Source organism: Haliotis cracherodii, unplaced genomic scaffold (genome assembly GCF_022045235.1).
Source record: "Haliotis cracherodii isolate W230 unplaced genomic scaffold, xgHalCrac1.p SCAF_5, whole genome shotgun sequence".
NCBI lineage: Eukaryota > Metazoa > Mollusca > Gastropoda > Lepetellida > Haliotidae > Haliotis > Haliotis cracherodii.
This window is the reverse complement of record NW_027266308.1, coordinates 42,275,313-42,293,858: the sequence shown is the minus strand read 5'-3', so window position 1 is coordinate 42,293,858 and position 18,546 is coordinate 42,275,313. Positions and strand designations below refer to the sequence as shown.

Sequence of the window (18,546 nt, the reverse complement as noted above, 5' to 3'; positions counted from 1 at the left end):
GTACAACACCCTCACCCACTACAAGTAAGTTGTGTGTGCCCTGTACAACACCCTCACCCACTACAAGTAAGTTGTGTGTGCCCCGTACAACACCCTCACCCACTACAAGTAAGTTGTGTGTGCCCCGTACAACACCCTCACCCACTACAAGTAAGTTGTGTGTGCCCCGTACAACACCCTTACTGACTACAAGTAAGTTGTGTGTGCCCTGTACAACACCCTCACCCACTACAAGTAAGTTGTGTGTGCCCCGTACAACACCCTCACCCACTACAAGTAAGTTGTGTGTGCCCCGTACAACACCCTCACTGACTACAAGTAAGTTGTGTGTGCCCCTAACTACACCCTTACTGACTACAAGTAAGTTGTGTGTGCCCTGTACAACACCCTCACCGACTACAAGTAAGTTGTGTGTGCCCCGTACAACACCCTCACCCACTACAAGTAAGTTGTGTGTGCCCCGTACAACACCCTCACCAACTACAAGTAAGTTGTGTGTGCCCCGTACAACACCCTTACAGACTACAAGTAAGTTGTGTGTGCCCTGTACAACACCCTCACCGACTACAAGTAAGTTGTGTGTGCCCTGTACAACACCCTCACCCACTACAAGTAAGTTGTGTGTGCCCCTTACAACACCCTTACTGACTACAATAAGTTGTGTGTGCCCTGTACAACACCCTCACCGACTACAAGTTGTGTGTGCCCCGTACAACACCCCCTAGGTGTATTTTCGGCAGTGTTCCTGTTCTCAGTTCATGTTCTCGGTGTATTTTGGGCAGTGTTCCTGTTCTCAGTTCATGTTCTCGGTGTATTTTCGGCAGTGCTCATGTTCTCAGTTCATGTTCTCGGTGTGTTTTCAGGTACAAGGTGAAGCTCCTCCCTGGCAACACCAAGAGAGGGAAAGGTAAGATTGTGAACCCACAGATAGGACAGCAGTGTATTGACAGTACATGTATGATATGACAGTCAACACAGTACCCATGCTACATGTTGTACTAAGTTGATAAGTGATGATCAAACTTAATGTTTAATTGATGTGATATCCATTTTGCCAAGCCCAATGGTGTGTTTGTTTTTAAATTTTCGGATTCAGGGAAATAAATAAGTATTCATATGCTGTGAAAAGTCTGGAGGATGCCTGACATCCAATCCCAGCTAACAGTGTTTTTCAACTAATCAGTCTGCATTCACTACATGGTGTTGAAAATTGTCTTCATTTGAGTTAACCAGATTAGCATTGAAATATTGGTTCTATTTGTAATATTGTTATCATTTTTTAATATATATCATTTTGTATTTCAGCTGTGAAAGCTGCTCTTAATGTTTTTCTTCATGATAAATCTGCTACATCAAGAGAAAAAGACTTGCTAAGGATTTTGAAAGTGAGATATATTATAAAACATCTTCACATTATGTCACTCCTGTTAGGTTTGTGTCTTGTATTGAACCATCACTATGTCAGTGGATACAATTACAAAACATTAAAAGATATGTGGTCCATGACTTTGTAGCTTGCTGTCCAGAGTTGCCTCCCATAACTGAACCAGGATCTGCTGATTTTGGGTTCAAAGACTTTATTTGTCCCTATAATGATTCTTGCTTTGACCGCACCATACCTGTGCTCGCTGGCTTCACCTTAATGGCACACTGTGATGGAGGTGTCCCCCACCCACATTAAGCTAAATGAAATCAGTATTTACCCCAACTCTCTCTCTCACTCACTTGACATCCATCCACGTAACTAATGGTGTTATTTCCGTCTTGTTTCTCTCTACAGGATGATCAGTCGCGCAATATGCCAGGCAAGGTCAAGGTTGCTGCTCCTCAGCTTCATCGGAAGAAATGAGACACTTCTGTTTTCGCCCATCCTTTCACCCACATCAGTTGTTTGTTCATCTTATCGATACTCTCACCCGGATTACAGTTTAGAATTAGTCCAAAACGACCTATGCTTGTCATGCAAGGCGATTTAATGGATTGGGTGGTCATACTCTGTGATTTGATTGATTGCCTGTCATACCATAGCACCCAGCAGAATGGATCATTGCTTATAATATCAATCACTGGTTTGTCTGGTACAGACTCTATTTACAGGCCATTGTGATATAGCTGGAATATTGCATTAAGCAATGACCAAGCAAACAGTGACTCATAGTGTTGCTTCACTGTAGGTAAAGGGACAAAGGTTAAATATATTCATTGTCCCTCCATTAATGAAAACCAAAGAATGAAAGGTGTGTGTCTGGTAATGGTTAAGTTTCTGTTGATCTGTTGATGTAATAGTGAAAGCCTTGGCTTCTCCCATATTGTATAATGTCAATATCATGTTGTATAATGTCAATATCTTTTGTACATAAATAAAAGTTTCAATTGACTCTTGATAAATTTCTTGCCCAATAGGACCGCCTCTGTGGTCTAGTGGTAGAGTATCTGCCCGGAGAGTGGAAGGTCGGGAGTTCACTCAACAGCCCCGTGATATCAATAGATGTTAAAAGATGGTACTTGTTGTTACCCTGCCTGGTGCTCGGCATTAAGGGGATAAAACAAGGACTGGTCGGCTCGGAGTCAGTATACGGTGTCTGAGAGGGGTATTCATGTAAAACTGCAGCGTGGTACAGTGATCCCTCGCTACAAGTTGCAGCTTCCACCATATATACTTAAAATTATAAGAACCACAAGCGTAGCGCTTTGGTGCAGATTGTATGCAGGATATTTTTTTACATATGGAACGATCTTGACAAGTCACCATAGGAATTTCCGGTGTTACATGTATACCCATTGCGAAAACGTTATGTTGACATTAAATAGTAAAATTGCCTCAAATATGACTTTTAGCGAGTCATGGTATGGCATTTATGATTTAATCTGACCGTGGTTGCTGAAAATAACGGTGAGTTGTGCGATCTACCGATCACTTCACATACAATTTTGCTGAAATTATTGTAAACATTATTATGATTATTGAATGAAATTTTGAATATAATTAAAAAAAATATTGCAAACATTAGTCCAGATAAACAATGAACATTTTTTTTATTACCAGATTTATAATAACAGGATCAAATTGCGTACTTCAGTTCAAATTTGTTGACTGGTATTTCTAGTGTTGCGTGGTGATTAGCTGATAATGTTTTCTGAGATGGGGGAAAACATCGCGTCATTGAAACACTTCAGTTTATTGAAAATGTTAGTAAATTTGGGGAGCCATGCTTTACCGCGCGCAATAATGAGGGAACAAGGTATCTCAGTGGACTAGCATTATCAAATTGGCATTCGTCCGGACTAGTACAAGTACCCACACATACCATGTGTATGCGCATTGAAATATAAGTGCAATAATCTTGTACGCGACGTTAAACCCCATTTCACCTCACCTCATTTGACCAATGTTGACTAGTTCCTCTGTAGGGTTGTCATATTGTGTTTTTCTTCATTTATTCCTTTGAATGACGATGGGTAATATGTAGGATAACATATTTGAAAGGGAATTTCAAATATTTGTCCCTGAATGCTTTAAGCCTCTCACCAAGGCTTGACCCAAGTTGTAGCTAACCCTAATCTCATTAAAATATGTTAGTACTCGCTACTGCAACAGAAAGCTTTGGGCTTATACCATTCCTTCAAACTGGGGTGCCATTTCACAATTAGTCCTTTGACTGTCATAAGTCTATGTTAAGGTGGTGCGGAAGGGTAGCATAGTGGTTAAAGCGTTTGCTTGTCACACCGAAGACCCGGGTTTGATTCCAAACAAGGATACATGTGTGAGGTTATATCTGGTGTTCTGATGTTGCTGGAATATTGCTAAAAGTGGTGTTTAACCATGCTCACTCACTATGTTAAGGGAGTTACGATCACCTTAGAGCTAGGATTGTTTTGTACAACAGCACCCAGATCTGTAACCCCTTCTACCGTTCTTAGGGGGGCATGGGTGGCCCAGTTGTCTAAGGCATCGTGATTCGCTGTGCAGAGTTGCATCCCTTGGGCATGCCAGAAATCTATGATTGTGGGTTCGAATCCCAGTTCGCACCGATTATGTTTCTAGGTTTGTCAGCACCATACCCGTGCTCGTGGGTTTCACCGAAGTGGTAAACGTCTGAGACCTGCGTCACTTCGGGCTTTCCTCCCACATTAAGCTGACACGCCGTGACATAACTGCAATACTGTTAAATGCGGCGTAAAACCCAACTCACTCACTCACTCTAGCGTTCTTAGTATTGCATATGTTGTGTAAAACAACAATACACCAGCAAACCTCACATTAACTGTTTAATACCGGTTTATGATTATGTTTTGAGTAATGTGTTCTTTTCATCATTGAAGAAGATATGATGCTAAGAATATTCTTGGGATTATTTGGTAGGTTCTATGTGTACCTGACTTGCGGATATCTTGAGCAGGGCATGTGCCCTTGTTGGCAAGTGTTGGCTTGTCACGCAGAAGCCATTCTTGGGATAAAATGGGGGTGGAATGGGGGTGATTTTTTTCTTTACGGAATATGCCCTGGAGATAGAGAAACAACACCTATCCAGCTTCACCACCAGACAGGAATGCAACACTGGATGATGATCACATGTAGTGTCAGATGCAAAGCTTGGAAGCATTGGAAGGGGATCTGTGCCAAAACTACATAAAGCTGCATGCTACTTTCACAGTCCAATACTGCTTTTTGCTTTACTGATGTTAAGCAACATGGAACGTTATCCTAATTCGGCTTTTAATACTTGGCTGCTACATCAATCATGCATGGCGATGACACAAAATTATGATCTGACAACACAATCGATACTGTGAGGCTGACATTCAATTAGGCAACATGGACGTAATTGTTTAGCATGAACGCCTGTATAACTGCATTTGTCAAGGTGGATGTAATTTCAAATGTTGGTGAATGAAATGTGCATTTAACCTTGTTGTTTAATGATTGTTTATTTAAAGCAAAATGGGATTATGAAAGTCGTTGGTAACAATGTATTTTTGGCAAACATTACCTTCGTTATGATAGTATCAAAGAAATATAAATGATCATGATGGTTTATCTGAAGTAAAAAATAATATGAAGCAGTTTCATTTTGATATATATATATATATATATATATATATATATATATATATATATATATAATTTTTTTTATGAATATTCAAATAAATTATTTAGTTTGCACAGGATATTTTTTTGATCAATTCCTTCACTTGGTCCAGTGATTTTACAGTTGATTCTCTGGCCTGGCCCTCGGGGACATGGTACCACATGACGACATTGTAGAACAATTCATACACAAGCAGGCGGTCCTCAAAGCCCTTAGCTTTGGGGAGATTGTTGTGGTAGCTTGTGAAGAAATCATCATGAAAACCACCTTCTGTCTTGGAGAGAATCAGGTCAAACTCGGAATGACCATAATCCACCGATGGGTCGAAGACAACTGAAAGTAGGTCAAGATGAGTTGTCGAGTGTGAAGTGCTTAGGATCAACCTGGGATATGTCGATGATAAACAATGGTTATCTACCTAACAATATTTGATCAACCTGGGATATACTGATGATATACAATGGCTGGGATATATCAATGGCATACAATGGTTAGAATATACTGATGATATGCCTTGGCTGTCTACCTTGGAGTGTTTGAATTTGTAGATGCATATATCTGTTTCCCATAAGAAGGAAAACACCTTATAATTTTTTTATTTGAAGTTTACACGATATACGGCTTTTCCATTGGACGAGAGGTCAGTCACATGACCGCGAAATTGACGTTCATAAGTGTATGAACGACACAATTTGACGTTCATACGTTTTTCACGAGACCGTGTTCTTGAAATGACGTAAACACTGACGGACTACTTCCACATTCCTGGGGAAACCCCTGGGAATTCCCTAGCACGAAAACATGCATAAGCGTTCTTTCTGATCATTTAGAACCTTTATTTTTGGTCTCAGGGTTTCAGTATACTTTGAGAAATGTCAGAGAGTGTGACTGCATGATTGTTCACGAATATCCTCGCTACGGCCCATCCTAATGAACAAACGAAGAATGCACATCTAAACTATCGTAGTATCAACTCGATCCGTGCCTAGGCTGACATTGACAGCCTCCAGCAATCTCACCTCTCTTTTTTAGGAACTATTTTACTCCGCGATATAGCTGGTTGTTGTATGGCTGTCAGTGTAAACATGAAGTCCCACGTACTAAATAAAATTGTGTTTAGATCTAGGCCTACATCTTTTGAGGTAAGAAATTGTGATAAAAAATTTATAAGAATTGACCTTCACTTTGTGTGAGTTCATTGGAGTATGAACCTTCATAGAGTGAGGGCCAAACATTGTGTATGAACGTCGTCGCAAGCTCCGACGTTCATACAGTTTGGCCCTCACTCTATGAAGGTTCATACTCCAATAAACTCACACAAAGTGAAGATCAATTCTTAAATAAGGTGCAATAATGAACGTAAGTCGTAATAGGCGTCTAACGGGATCGGGTGTTCAGGCTCATTGACTTTGGTCCAGACTCGATAATTTACAGACTGCCGTCATATAGCTGGAATATTGCTGAATGAGGCATTAAACAACAACAAACAAACAAACAAAACAAAGTTGGCTGGACACAATGTGACCATGTACTCACCAGGTCCGTCTACAGTCTGACCAAAGTTAATTGGACACAATGTGACCATGTGCTCACCAGGTCCGTCTACAGTCTGACCAAAGTTTGCTGGACACAATGTGACCATGTACTCACCAGGTCCGTCTACAGTCTGACCAAAGTTAATTGGACAAAATGTGACCATGTACTCACCAGGTCCGTCTACAGTCTGACCAAAGTTAATTGGACACAATGTGACCATGTACTCACCAGGTCCGTCTACAGTCTGACCAAAGTTTGCTGGACACAATTTGACCATGTACTCACCAGGTCCGTCTACAGTCTGGCCAAAGTTGGCTGGACAAAGGTCACCATGGTTTATCTCTGGCTGGATGTTCGCTGATTGAAATACTTTGTGGACATCTTGTTTAATTGCAGACCATTTCTCACTCACAACACGGTCGCCATGCTGGAAGTGGAGGTAATGTTTTCAGCTTCTATACAAATACAAATTTCTTGTAAATACTGTAGTACTATCCCTGATTCACCCTGATTACCATTCTAGCTTTGTTTTCTCTAAAACCTGATTTTCTCTCACACTACTGATGTAATCGATATATTATTCAAAGCATCATTAAACACAACTCATTCAGAATGGCTTGTGATTTAATGATCTTGTTCAAACAATGATAATGAATGATAATGTAAATAACATCCATTCAGCTACGTCACAGCCTGTGTTGTTTTGCCTGGTGGTCAACCATTCAAATATAAGTACCATATTCGACGTAATAAGCGCCCAGGGCGCTCTCAAAATTAAAAATAGGGGGCTCTTATTAGAATATTATTTTGGTGAGAAAAAAACCAGTTGAAAGATCTTAAATTTTGTGGTTTATGCTGACAGCCTGAAATGTTAACATACGACAGATATATTTTTCCAGAATTCAATTGCCCATAATTAAGGGTGCATATAACACACGAGTGTGCATCATACACGAATAAATAAGTCTTGTGTACATTGATCAACCGGAAGGGGTGCTGATTGGGATTGTTCACTAGCCAATATATTAGCAAATATCGCCGTGGGCGCTTATTAGAGCGGGGCGCTTATTACGTCGAATACGGTAATATATATATCCTCACCACCCTTATGGCATGGTGTGTTGGTTTAATAACCCATTGGTTGGTCTCTCTCTAAAGAACAGGCATAGATACATAAAGGTAACAGTAGTGTGAATCTTACCTTCTGTTCCAAGCCTTCAAACAATGGATTGACAATATCTCCAAAAAAGTATTCCTGAAAGAAACAAGAATAATAATTTAAAGTTGAATCCTTCAGTGACTGTCAAATGTAGTAAGCGCATTCATGTGCAATTCAAGAAGAAAAGGGTTGGGTCTTTTGGGGTTCTGTGTCCTTGGGATCTGTCTGTGACCTGCCACTGTATCACACATCAAACGGCTTCCACTGGTATGGACCCTGTGGGTCTTTTGGGGTTCTGTGTCCTTAGGATCTATCTGTGACCTGCTACTGCATCACACATCAAACTGTTCCACTGGTATGAACCCTGTGGGTCTTTTGGGGTTCTGTGTCCCTGGGATCTATCTGTGACCTGCCACTGATATGGATCCTGTGGGTCTTTTGGGGTTCTGTGTCCTTGGGATCTATCTGTGACGTCCCACTGCATCGCACATCAAACCGCTTCCACTGGTATGGACCCTGTGGGGATTTTGGGGTGGGAACCGATCCTCAGCAACCTATGCTGGTCGTAAGAGTTGCCACTGGTATGGATTCTGTGGGTCTTTTGGGGTTCTGTGTCCTTAGGATCTATCTATGACCTGCCACTGTATCACACATCAAACAGCTTCCACTGGTATGGACCCTGTGGGTCTTTTGGGGTTCTGTGTCCTTGGGATCTATCTGTGACCTGCCACTGGTATGGACCCTGTGGGTCTTTTGGGGTTCTGTGTCCTTGGAATCTATCTGTGACCTGCCACTGTATCACACATCAAACGGCTTCCACTGGTATGGATCCTGCGGGTCTTTTGGGGTTCTGTGTCCTTGGGATCTATCTGTGACCTGCCACTGGTATGGATCCTGTGGGTCTTTTTGGGTTCTGTGTCCTTGGGATCTATCTGTGACCTGCCACTGGTATGGATCCTGTGGGTCTTTTTGGGTTCTGTGTCCTTGGGATCTATCTGTTACCTGCCACTGGTATGGATCCTGTGGGTCTTCTGGGGTTCTGTGTCCTTGGGATCTATCTGTGACGTCCCACTGCATCGCACATCAAACGGCTTCCACTGGTATGGACCCTGTGGGGATTTTGGGGTGGGAACCGATCCTCAGCAACCTATGCTGGTCGTAAGAGTTGACCACGTGGATCCAGTGGTCAGATTTGGTGACTTGGTTGATTGCATGTCATAGTACCCACACGGCGTGGATTGTTGCTGATAATATCAATCAGGTTCGGTCCAGACTCAGTTAAGCTTCATGCTAGTCCCATCCGTCAACAGTTAATGCACATAGGTGCCTTGAATAGATTGTTTACAAATATAAAAAATAAAATACCTCCTGCCTAACGTAAAACAATATTTGATGAAAATCTGAGTATTACCAAGGTGTAGATATCTACAACTCAAAAGAAGTTAAGAACACCTGAATTTCATGACTTTCCGTCTTTCAACCAATGTTCAAAGCAAAAGCACAGATTTCCTGACTGACAGCAAGTGACTCTTGTGTCTGTATGTAAATAAAACTATCAATAATATATTTATAACATGTATTTACTTATGTATTTAATGTCATTTATGAGATGAATATACAGAGTACATATGCAGCACACACTTTAGTTATTTATGGAGTAACATGACATGACGAATAACGAACTACGGTTAAAAGAAACTAAAATTCGTGGTCCCATTGAGCTCGTTATAACCACAGTTTACTGTATGACTGTTGCATGTTGTGCTGTACCTCCCATGTGTCTTTCCAGCCATCGCGGGGCCGGAATGTTCCTATGAAGTGCGGTACCTCTGAGCCAAACTTGTCTCTGGGTTCAACTAGGTTTTCACTCCTATGAATGCTCTGCTCACTTTGTAAAGCCTTCTTGCGCAGGTTGGAGTTGTAGGAATGTAGTCTGGTAAAAGAAATCCAGGTCACTTGACAGGAAGCTATGGGAGACAGGGTACAGTCACACTGAAACAGCACTGTGTCTTGTTGTGTCATTACAGTTGGTTTGTTAGTTTGTTGTTTAATGCCGCACTCAGCAATATTCCAGCTATATGACGGCGGTCTGTAAATAATCCAGTCTGGACCAGACAATCTAGTGATTAATATCATGAGCATCGATCCACACAACTGGGATCGATGACATGCATCAACCAAGTCAGCGAGCCTGACCACCCGATCCTGTAGTCAACTTTTATGACAAGCATAGTCACCTTTTATGGCAAGCATGGGTTGCTGAAGACCTATTCTACCCCGGAATCTTCACGGGTCTGTCATTACTGCATTTGGGACAACAGAAAAACATGGGGTGTTTCCAAAGGGAGGAGTTCAAAAGTTTGATGTTGGATAACAAAATTAATTCCTTAAGTTTTGAGACCTACCCCAATCCGACAATAAAACTTAACTGTGGAAAGTGATATTCAGAAAGAAACACAGATACCACAGTACCCCTGCATTCGAGTGAGGAAACATTGGCCAACAGGCGTGTGGTTTAGTGGATAGAGTGTCTGCCCGGAGAGCGGAAGGTTTGTGGTTTGATCCCCTGCCATGTAATACCAATTTAAAGATGTTAGAAAATGGTACCTGTTACCCTGCCTGGCGCTCAGTATTAAGGGGATAAAACAAGGACTGGTTGGCTCGGAGTTGGTATACAGTGTCTGAGTGGGGTATCATGTTTAACTGTGGCATGGTATCTCAGTGGAATAGCACTATAAAACTGTCATTCATCCAGACTCATACAAGCAGCAACACACACACACAAGTGCGTCGTTATGTGAGTGTAATAATCTTGAATGTGACATTAACTAGATTTCACCTCATCTCACCTCCCTCGACAGAAGTTGTGGACCAACGCCAACACAACAAGAATACGTATGGAACTGGCAAAATCTTTGTTGAATGTCCTCTCATGTTATCTATGATGTCATGCTGTTCATCTTCAGAGCATGATGATAAGTGCTGTTATTTGTTGCCTTGAATTGTAAAACCCCGGAAAAGTTGAATTTGTTGACTGGAAAATTTGCAGTCCAGTTAATCATCAACACCCCCAAACTTAAGGAATTATAAATTTTATTGAACATTTGAACTTCTCCCTTAGAGAAGTGACTTTTGGAAATGTGCCATGGTTGATGGTAGAGACTGACCTTGGTCGATCTATATTTTCGAGTCAGGGAGATTGTCAGTTATAAGTTTGGGGTCCAAGGCCTGGACAAGTGATACACTTGTTTCCATCATGTTATTGCAGTCATAGCATAGCAAATGCTCAGAAGCCCGGAGTGTGTTGTAATGGTAAGGGTTTCACTGTTAGATTGATGAAAATCAACCAGTGACACCGTAAACACTCGAGTGTATTTCTTATCTGAATGGAAATTTCACTTATCTGCAAACTACAATTTTGATAAATTCAATTTTTCAACCAGCCATACTTTCCAGCCTCCCAAAGGAGTAATGTAAATTATTGCATCCAGTCTCAATATTTTGTGTCTGGTAAAAGTCTGCTGTTAGGGTATGAGCTAACTTACTTTGCCACCTGTTCACCCAGCTGTGACCAGTAGTCTTTCATCGGCTGGAGATCCTCGATAAATTCCAGAACATGGATTCCGCCTCTAAACCCATGATTCTTGAGACCAAAAGTCTGAAGAAAGAAAACAACTGCTACTTCCTAATAATTGACATATAGGACTACATAAACGTACTCTGATCTCTTTTTCTCAAGCAAAACCCATCATATTCAATGGCTACTTCCACTTCCCTTATTTAGCAAACAGGACGTGATATAACTGAAATACTGTTCAAAGTGGAGCCACTAGAATCTCATCCACTAACGGGGGCACGGGTGGCCCAGTCGTCTAAGGCGCCGCGATTTGCTGTGCAGAGTTGCGTCCCTTGGGCACGCCAGAAACCTATGATTGTGGGTTCGAATCCCGGTTCGCCCCGATTATGTTTCTAGGTTTGTCAGCACCATACCCGTGCTCGTGGGTTTCACCGAAGTGGTAAACATCTGAGACCTGCATCACTTCGGGCTTTCCTCCCACATAAAGCTGACACGCCGCGATATAACTGGAATGCTGTTAAAAGCGGCGTAAAACCCAACTCACTCACTCACTCTAGCTTTCTTAGTACATGTATTACATATGTTGTGTAAAACAACAATACACCAGCAAACCTCACATTAACTGTTTAATACCGGTTTATGATTATGTTTTGAGTCCTTGTGTTCTCTTCATCATTAAAGAAGATATATGCTAAGAATAGTCTTGGGATTATTTGGTAGGTTCTATGTGTACCTGACTCATCCACTAACATCCATATTGGGATACCCATCTATCTGCACAGCGACCGAGCCTACTCAACTACAAACCCGCTCACCCACTTTCCTACCCAACTACAAACCCATCCACCACCCGCTCACCCATCCACCACCCGCTCACCCACCCACCTACTCATCCACCTTCTGCTCACCCACTTTCCTACGCCACTAGTAATTATCCATCCACCATATGTTGTTTACCTTGATAGATTTTGGCACTTGAACAAGTTTCGTCCTGTCCAACAAGTCCAGACTGTACTTTTCTGTGGAAAACATGGCTTCAGCCTGTAAAAGAAAGTTAAACCATTACCGTTAGTCAAAATCATCACACATGATGGAAGAAGTTGCAAATTCCAGTTTATTCATTAATAATAAACAAACACTAATCTGACCAAAACTTTCAGCTGGAGAGTAGGGATGGGATGAACACCCAATCTATCACCCAAGGTAGTAGGGTTTGGGGGACCTTTGAATCTTATAATTGACCTAAACAAAACCCTCTTCATCAAATTTGAAATTATTTAGGATAACAAACACAAACATGTTTTAGCAGCCCAAGGTCAAGTATTTACAGTCAAGTCTCTTTAATCCTACACTCTGCTTTATCCGAAGCTAATGATGGGAACAGATTTAACCAGTGCTATTTAGACCTGTTAATCCGACAGTCTTGCACTCCTACACCGACACACCTAATTTACAATGATTACCGAAATCACTCATTAATCAGTCTCGTTAATCCGACACAGTGATCAGTGTACTCTGTGGTCATCTGCCTGTGAGTACACAGCCCGTGTTTTGATGCGAGACAAGTTTGCTTGTGGCTGCATATTGCAACGGCTGCAAAGATAAACTTGCTCAGCAATAAACAATTAATGCTTTAAATAAACAAAACATGATTAATCACATACTTAGATTACCTCTATCTCATTAAAATCAGATACAAATTCTTGCTACCGCTGAGGTATTTCCGATTATGTCCAATTTTAGGTACCAACGCTGATATAACTTAATTTCGTTTATCCGACATACTCGTTTATCCGACATTATGAAATACAACCATATACAACTTGACTGTATATTCATTTTATACTGGAATCTGTGTGTAAAAAGCATCTGTTCTAATCAGTAAATAAAAAAAATGCATTAATCCCTTGTTTGTTTGCTGCCAAAGGCCAGTTACAAGATAATCTTTGAATTATCAAGTGTGGACCAGACGATCCAGTGTTTGACATAATGAGCAAAAACTGAAATGCAATCAACCATGTCACCGAACCTGACCACCCAATCCCTTTAACTGCCTCTAAAGACAAACATAAGCTACATGGTGAGTACCTCATATTCATGATTGGCCTTCTTACCCGGAATCCCCACTGGCCAAAATAAAGCTGTTAGGGTTGTTGTCAGCACAGGTGGTATAGAAATGTACCCTAGGTACCTTTCTACACTAATGTACCCCAGATACCTTTCTGTTTACACTTATGTACCCTATGTACCTTTCTGTATACAGCATGGACCCTAAATATAGTATTAAGTGTCCATGTACACACTTACCCTAGCATGGCATATTAAGGGCGCTGAAATCAGGGTTGTGGGGAATTAAGGTAAATAGCACATTTGCGGCATAATGCACACATGATTGAGTTTACCTGACAGATCTTCATTGTGAGTGAGTTGGGTTTCACACCGCTTTGAACAGTATTCCAGTTATATCGCGGCGTGTCAGCTTAATGTTGGAGGAAAGCCCGAAGTCATGCAGGTCTCAGACGTTTACCACTTTGGTGGAACCCACGAGCATGGGTATGGTGCTGACAAACCTAGAAACATAATTGGGGTGAACCAGGATCCGAACCCATGACAACAGGTTTCTTGAGCAACCAGTCGACAACTCTGCATAGCCAATAACCCGCCTTATACGACTTGGCCACATGTACTTCCGATCTGCACTGTGAAAATAGATATATTTAATGTACATATTCATAAAGCCAAATCCTCATCCTAAAGTAGGCTCAAAGTGCTACATTATCGAAATGTTTAATGGATCTGTGTGCACACAAATGTCTCTTTTGGTCTGATGCATCTAGTCTGCAGCTCTTTTCGGACAACAGTGGCTTATGCAAAATAACTAGATTTTGGGAGAAAACAACTTGTCCCTCTAGATTTTCACTTGTCTCGGAATAACAGACTAGAGGCCGTGTCTATCCCTGAAGAGTATTCAGATTTTGGCCACTTGCCATATTGAACCACATGTTTTTCCATATATATAGTTCGTCATGATTATGTTTCTAGGTTTGTCAGCACCATACCCATGTTCGCTGGTTTTACCTAAGAGGTAAACGTCTGAGACCTGCATCACTTAGGGGTTTCCTCCCACATAATTAACTGACACACTGTGATGTAACGGGAATACTGTTCAAAAGCAGTTTCAAAGCCAACTCACGCACTCAAGATAATAATTTTGTATAGGCATGCACATTTAAGGGCAAGGATAAAGCACAATATAAATAAAGGTAGTTGTTGTTATTATTATCTATTTTTTTGTATTTACTTCATGAAATATCCAGTGTTGAATTATAAATAAGCATAGATTTGAACTGTTAATGAAATAAAACTAATTAATTAGTACTAAATTAGATGCCATAGAAACAACCAACAACAACCCCATTTAAAAAACACACCCTATGATATCAGATATTTCGTTTCGGAAAAGTGATTCTCAATTTTTTACCAGGTCATATTCTCCCTCATGATGCTTGACGAAGTATTTGTCATTTGTCTTCTCTGAAACAAACAAAGCTGCACGATTCACAATGCCACCTTTGACATCTTGAATGTAACAAATAGTATCATCTTCCAGTTCTGATCGAAGAACTGCTTCAAACGCCTTAAATTCAGTCATATTTCCGAGTTCGTTTCAACCATTAATATTTTCGATAAGGGGCGGACTACTCTGTTGGAAGCCTCGTGGACAGTAAAAAAAAAGGAGAAAGTGCGCTACTTGCTTATCATTGTGTGTTCAAGCCCGCGCACTCAATTTTCTCATACTTTTGAAAATTTATTTTCGCAACAAGCATCTAGCTTCAGACCTACACGCTGTATTATTTCTCATTCTTAAGAGCAATAAACTACCACCTTTCCTAAAAATATATAATGTTTTGTGTCGTATGTGACTGTCTCCCAGATGGATATATTCCTCATGAATAGCCTGGGTCAATTCTGAATTCTGATTTTGTACTGGAGGGTCCCTGGCTCTAACCTTACGACCCAACTGATCTCATAGATATTGGATTACTAATTGCGTAGATCGATTCTCATGATATCAATCACTATGTTGTCTGGTCCAGACTCGATTATTTACAGACCGCCGTCATTTAGCTGAAATATGAATATGGACAATAAACAAACAAACAAACAAAGCATACGGCTCGCATAAACGCAACCACAATGTTGGACAGTTAAGGTGGCTATATATACCTTTCTACAGGCAGATGATGTGTCAACACACAGTGTACCATTTGAAAATCTCTACACAGAAAATGAAGACTACAAATTTGGTGGTGCGATACTTTTGACGAGGTGTATTTGGCAAAACACCCCTCAGTCGAAGATCAGGTGTCTGATTTGGAGCGTGAGGAGACGTCTCGCTGATGTGATCCGTGAACGGGGTGGCAACACAAGCTATTGACTCACTCTATGCCGTTACTAAGACACGTGCGTGTTGATCTGTCCATCTCATTCCTGACAGACAGTTTTAATACTGCCTCTATTTAACTCCAATCACAGTCCTTGTAGTCGCTGGCAATTTTTGTTGTTGTTTTTCTTTGCAATTGCTCATTTTCCCTATTATTCATAAAACTAACACCTAATTTGACATTAAGCAACATTTTTGATTGCTTCTCCTTACCCATCTCTGTTATGATCATCAAAAAGTCTTGGTGGTGCAATAGTTTTAACGACGTGTATGTACGCTTGAGGTTTTGATTGACATCATGGTATGTACACGTTGTGTATATCGTACGTCAGGTTGACACATCATGGAGGACGCTATATGTATTGAACGTTTTGGGTCAAATTATCATTATCTGATAAACATAACGGATATTGCCAACAAAAAGTGACAATGAATCGTGCCGACATTCGTATCTGTGAAGTGACAATATCGTGACAATACTTGTATCTGTGAAGTGACAATATCGTGACAATACTTGTAACTGTTAAGTGACAATATATAGTTCTAATGCTCGTACCTGTCAAGTGACGATGTGTAGTACCTGGGGCTGGGACGAGTCCAAATTTACTACCCGGGTACCCACTGTAGGTCTCAGGAGATGTCTTACAATGTCCGATTGGGAACATTTTTTTGCATAGCCCTGGCAAAACGTATATAGATTAAAAAATCTGGTCATTCATACACTGAAGTTGAATTAAGTTATATCTTTATTCAACAATTTGAAAAATCAGAAGGAATGGGTGCATTGTCAGAAAGAAATGCGAACATTGATGACTTGTAGTGTAAACATAGAGTTCCAGATAAGTTTTGTCATTAAACAATATATCACGCGACTAACCACGGGTCCGGGTAGTCCTGTGGGTACCCGGGTCCTACTCAGTATGCACCAGACCCGTCCCAGCCCTATACTAGTACCAACACTCGTCTCTGTGAAGTGACAATATCGTGACAATACTCCTATATCTGTGAAGTGACAATATCGTGACAATACTCCTATATCTTTGAAGTGACAATATCGTGACAACACTCCTATCTGTGAAGTGACAATATCGTGACAACACTCCTATATCTGTGAAGTGACAATATCGTGACAATACTCCTATATCTGTGAAGTAACAATATCGTGACAACACTCCTATATCTGTGAAGTAACAATATCGTGACAATACTCCTATATCTGTGAAGTGACAATATCGTGACAATACTCCTATATCTGTGAAGTGACAATATCGTGACAATACTCCTATATCTGTGAAGTGACAATATCGTGACAACACTCGTCTCTGTGAAGTGACAATATCGCGACAATACTCGTATCTGTGAAGTGACAATATCGTGACAACACTCGTCTCTGTGAAGTGACAATATCGCGACAATACTCGTCTCTGTGAAGTGACAATATCGCGACAATACTCGTATCTGTGAAGTGACAATATCGCGACAATACTCGTATCTGTGAAGTGACAATATCGCGACAACACTCGTCTCTGTGAAGTGACAATATCGCGACAACACTCCTATCTGTGAAGTGACAATATCGCGACAATACTCGTATCTGTGAAGTGACAATATCGCGACAATACTCGTATCTGTGAAGTGACAATATCGCGACAATACTCGTATCTGTGAAGTGACAATATCGCGACAATACTCGTATCTGTGAAGTGACAATATCGCGACAATACTCGTATCTGTGAAGTGACAATATCGCGACAATACTCGTATCTGTGAAGTGACAATATCGCGACAATACTCGTATCTGTGAAGTGACAATATCGCGACAACACTCGTCTCTGTGAAGTGACAATATCGCGACAATACTCGTATCTGTGAAGTGACAATATCGCGACAATACTCGTATCTGTGAAGTGACAATATCGCGACAATACTCGTATCTGTGAAGTGACAATATCGCGACAATACTCGTATCTGTGAAGTGACAATATCGCGACAATACTCGTATCTGTGAAGTGACAATATACCAACGTTCGTAACCGAAGGCCGTTGAATGTTTGGTTTTGTTCTAACTAAAAAGATTCGGGGCCTAACCATCATTTAATGGACGCCAGATGATGTGTAGACATATTAAACTGTATGTCGTAGTTAGACACATGGCAGTGTCTTCCTGCACCACTGCTCTGTATGTTCTATGGCACATTCATTAATAACCAGAACCACGCATAACTACCACGATGTCCATTTTGAATATGGAGCATAATGTCATTAATATCGCATAAAAGATAATTAATAATCATGTCCAGGATACGACCCGCTGAAGTCCTAAGTCGTTATGCAAGTGACTTTGATGGGAATAAACCTCTATTCACCCAGGAATGAATGGTTACGCCAAAGGATGAGACGATAATGTCAACCTTCTAGCGCCTCACAGGCAGCTTGGGTGAACACACACACACACACATACATACATACATACATACAAAAAAGTTGAGTATTATATTAATCAGTAGTAAACCAACCTTTTAAGACTCTTACTAAGAATATTTTTTATGATTCTTAAAACCGGTCATTCATTTGGTAACCAAGCACGTTATAAATTACCTCCACCTCCCACTGAGTGAAAAAGATTACTGAGTCGGCTGTGTTGGAGACGTTTTGACACATCCGGCCTTATCTGCACAAAGCACACACAAAGTTCCACAAAGCGATCATAGCGCTACGACTAGCATTAGCCAGTGTTAAA

General features: G+C 40.9%; 2 protein-coding genes across 2 annotated transcripts in view; one reads left to right on the top strand and one right to left on the bottom strand.

The window, feature by feature from the left end:
* Positions 1–2,336, top strand: part of LOC139442968 (ribosome quality control complex subunit NEMF-like) — a 33,899-nt gene extending 31,563 nt beyond the window's left edge. Inside the window, exons 32-34 of the mRNA XM_071223894.1 lie at positions 864–907; positions 1,306–1,385; positions 1,781–2,336. Coding sequence (XP_071079995.1) covers positions 864–907; positions 1,306–1,385; positions 1,781–1,849 — 193 coding nt within the window. The 3' untranslated portion in view covers positions 1,850–2,336. The remainder of the gene's footprint in view (positions 1–863; positions 908–1,305; positions 1,386–1,780) is intronic.
* Positions 2,337–5,154: 2,818 nt separating this feature from the next.
* On the bottom strand, positions 5,155–15,028 carry LOC139444204 (fructosamine-3-kinase-like). The gene is made up of 7 exons (XM_071225116.1): positions 14,844–15,028; positions 12,320–12,403; positions 11,331–11,443; positions 9,556–9,718; positions 7,828–7,881; positions 6,912–7,053; positions 5,155–5,423 (listed from the first exon to the last, which is right to left on the bottom strand). Exons 1-7 carry the CDS (start codon positions 15,012–15,014, stop codon positions 5,155–5,157), a joined length of 996 nt encoding a protein of 331 aa, XP_071081217.1. The 5' UTR covers positions 15,015–15,028.
* Between the last annotated feature and the right edge of the window lie 3,518 nt (positions 15,029–18,546).

Bases quoted from the DNA above. Each gene is read 5' to 3' on its own strand.
- LOC139444204 (XM_071225116.1), bottom strand. From the start codon at position 15,014: ATGACTGAATTTAAGGCGTTTGAAGCAGTTCTTCGATCAGAACTGGAA. The intron at 7,882-9,555 runs GTACAGCACAAC...TGTTTCTTTCAG, and splicing joins GCTGGAAAGACACATGGGAG to GAATACTTTTTTGGAGATAT. The intron at 5,424-6,911 runs GTGAGTACATGG...ACCTACTTTCAG, and splicing joins CCAGACTGTAGACGGACCTG to TTGTCTTCGACCCATCGGTG.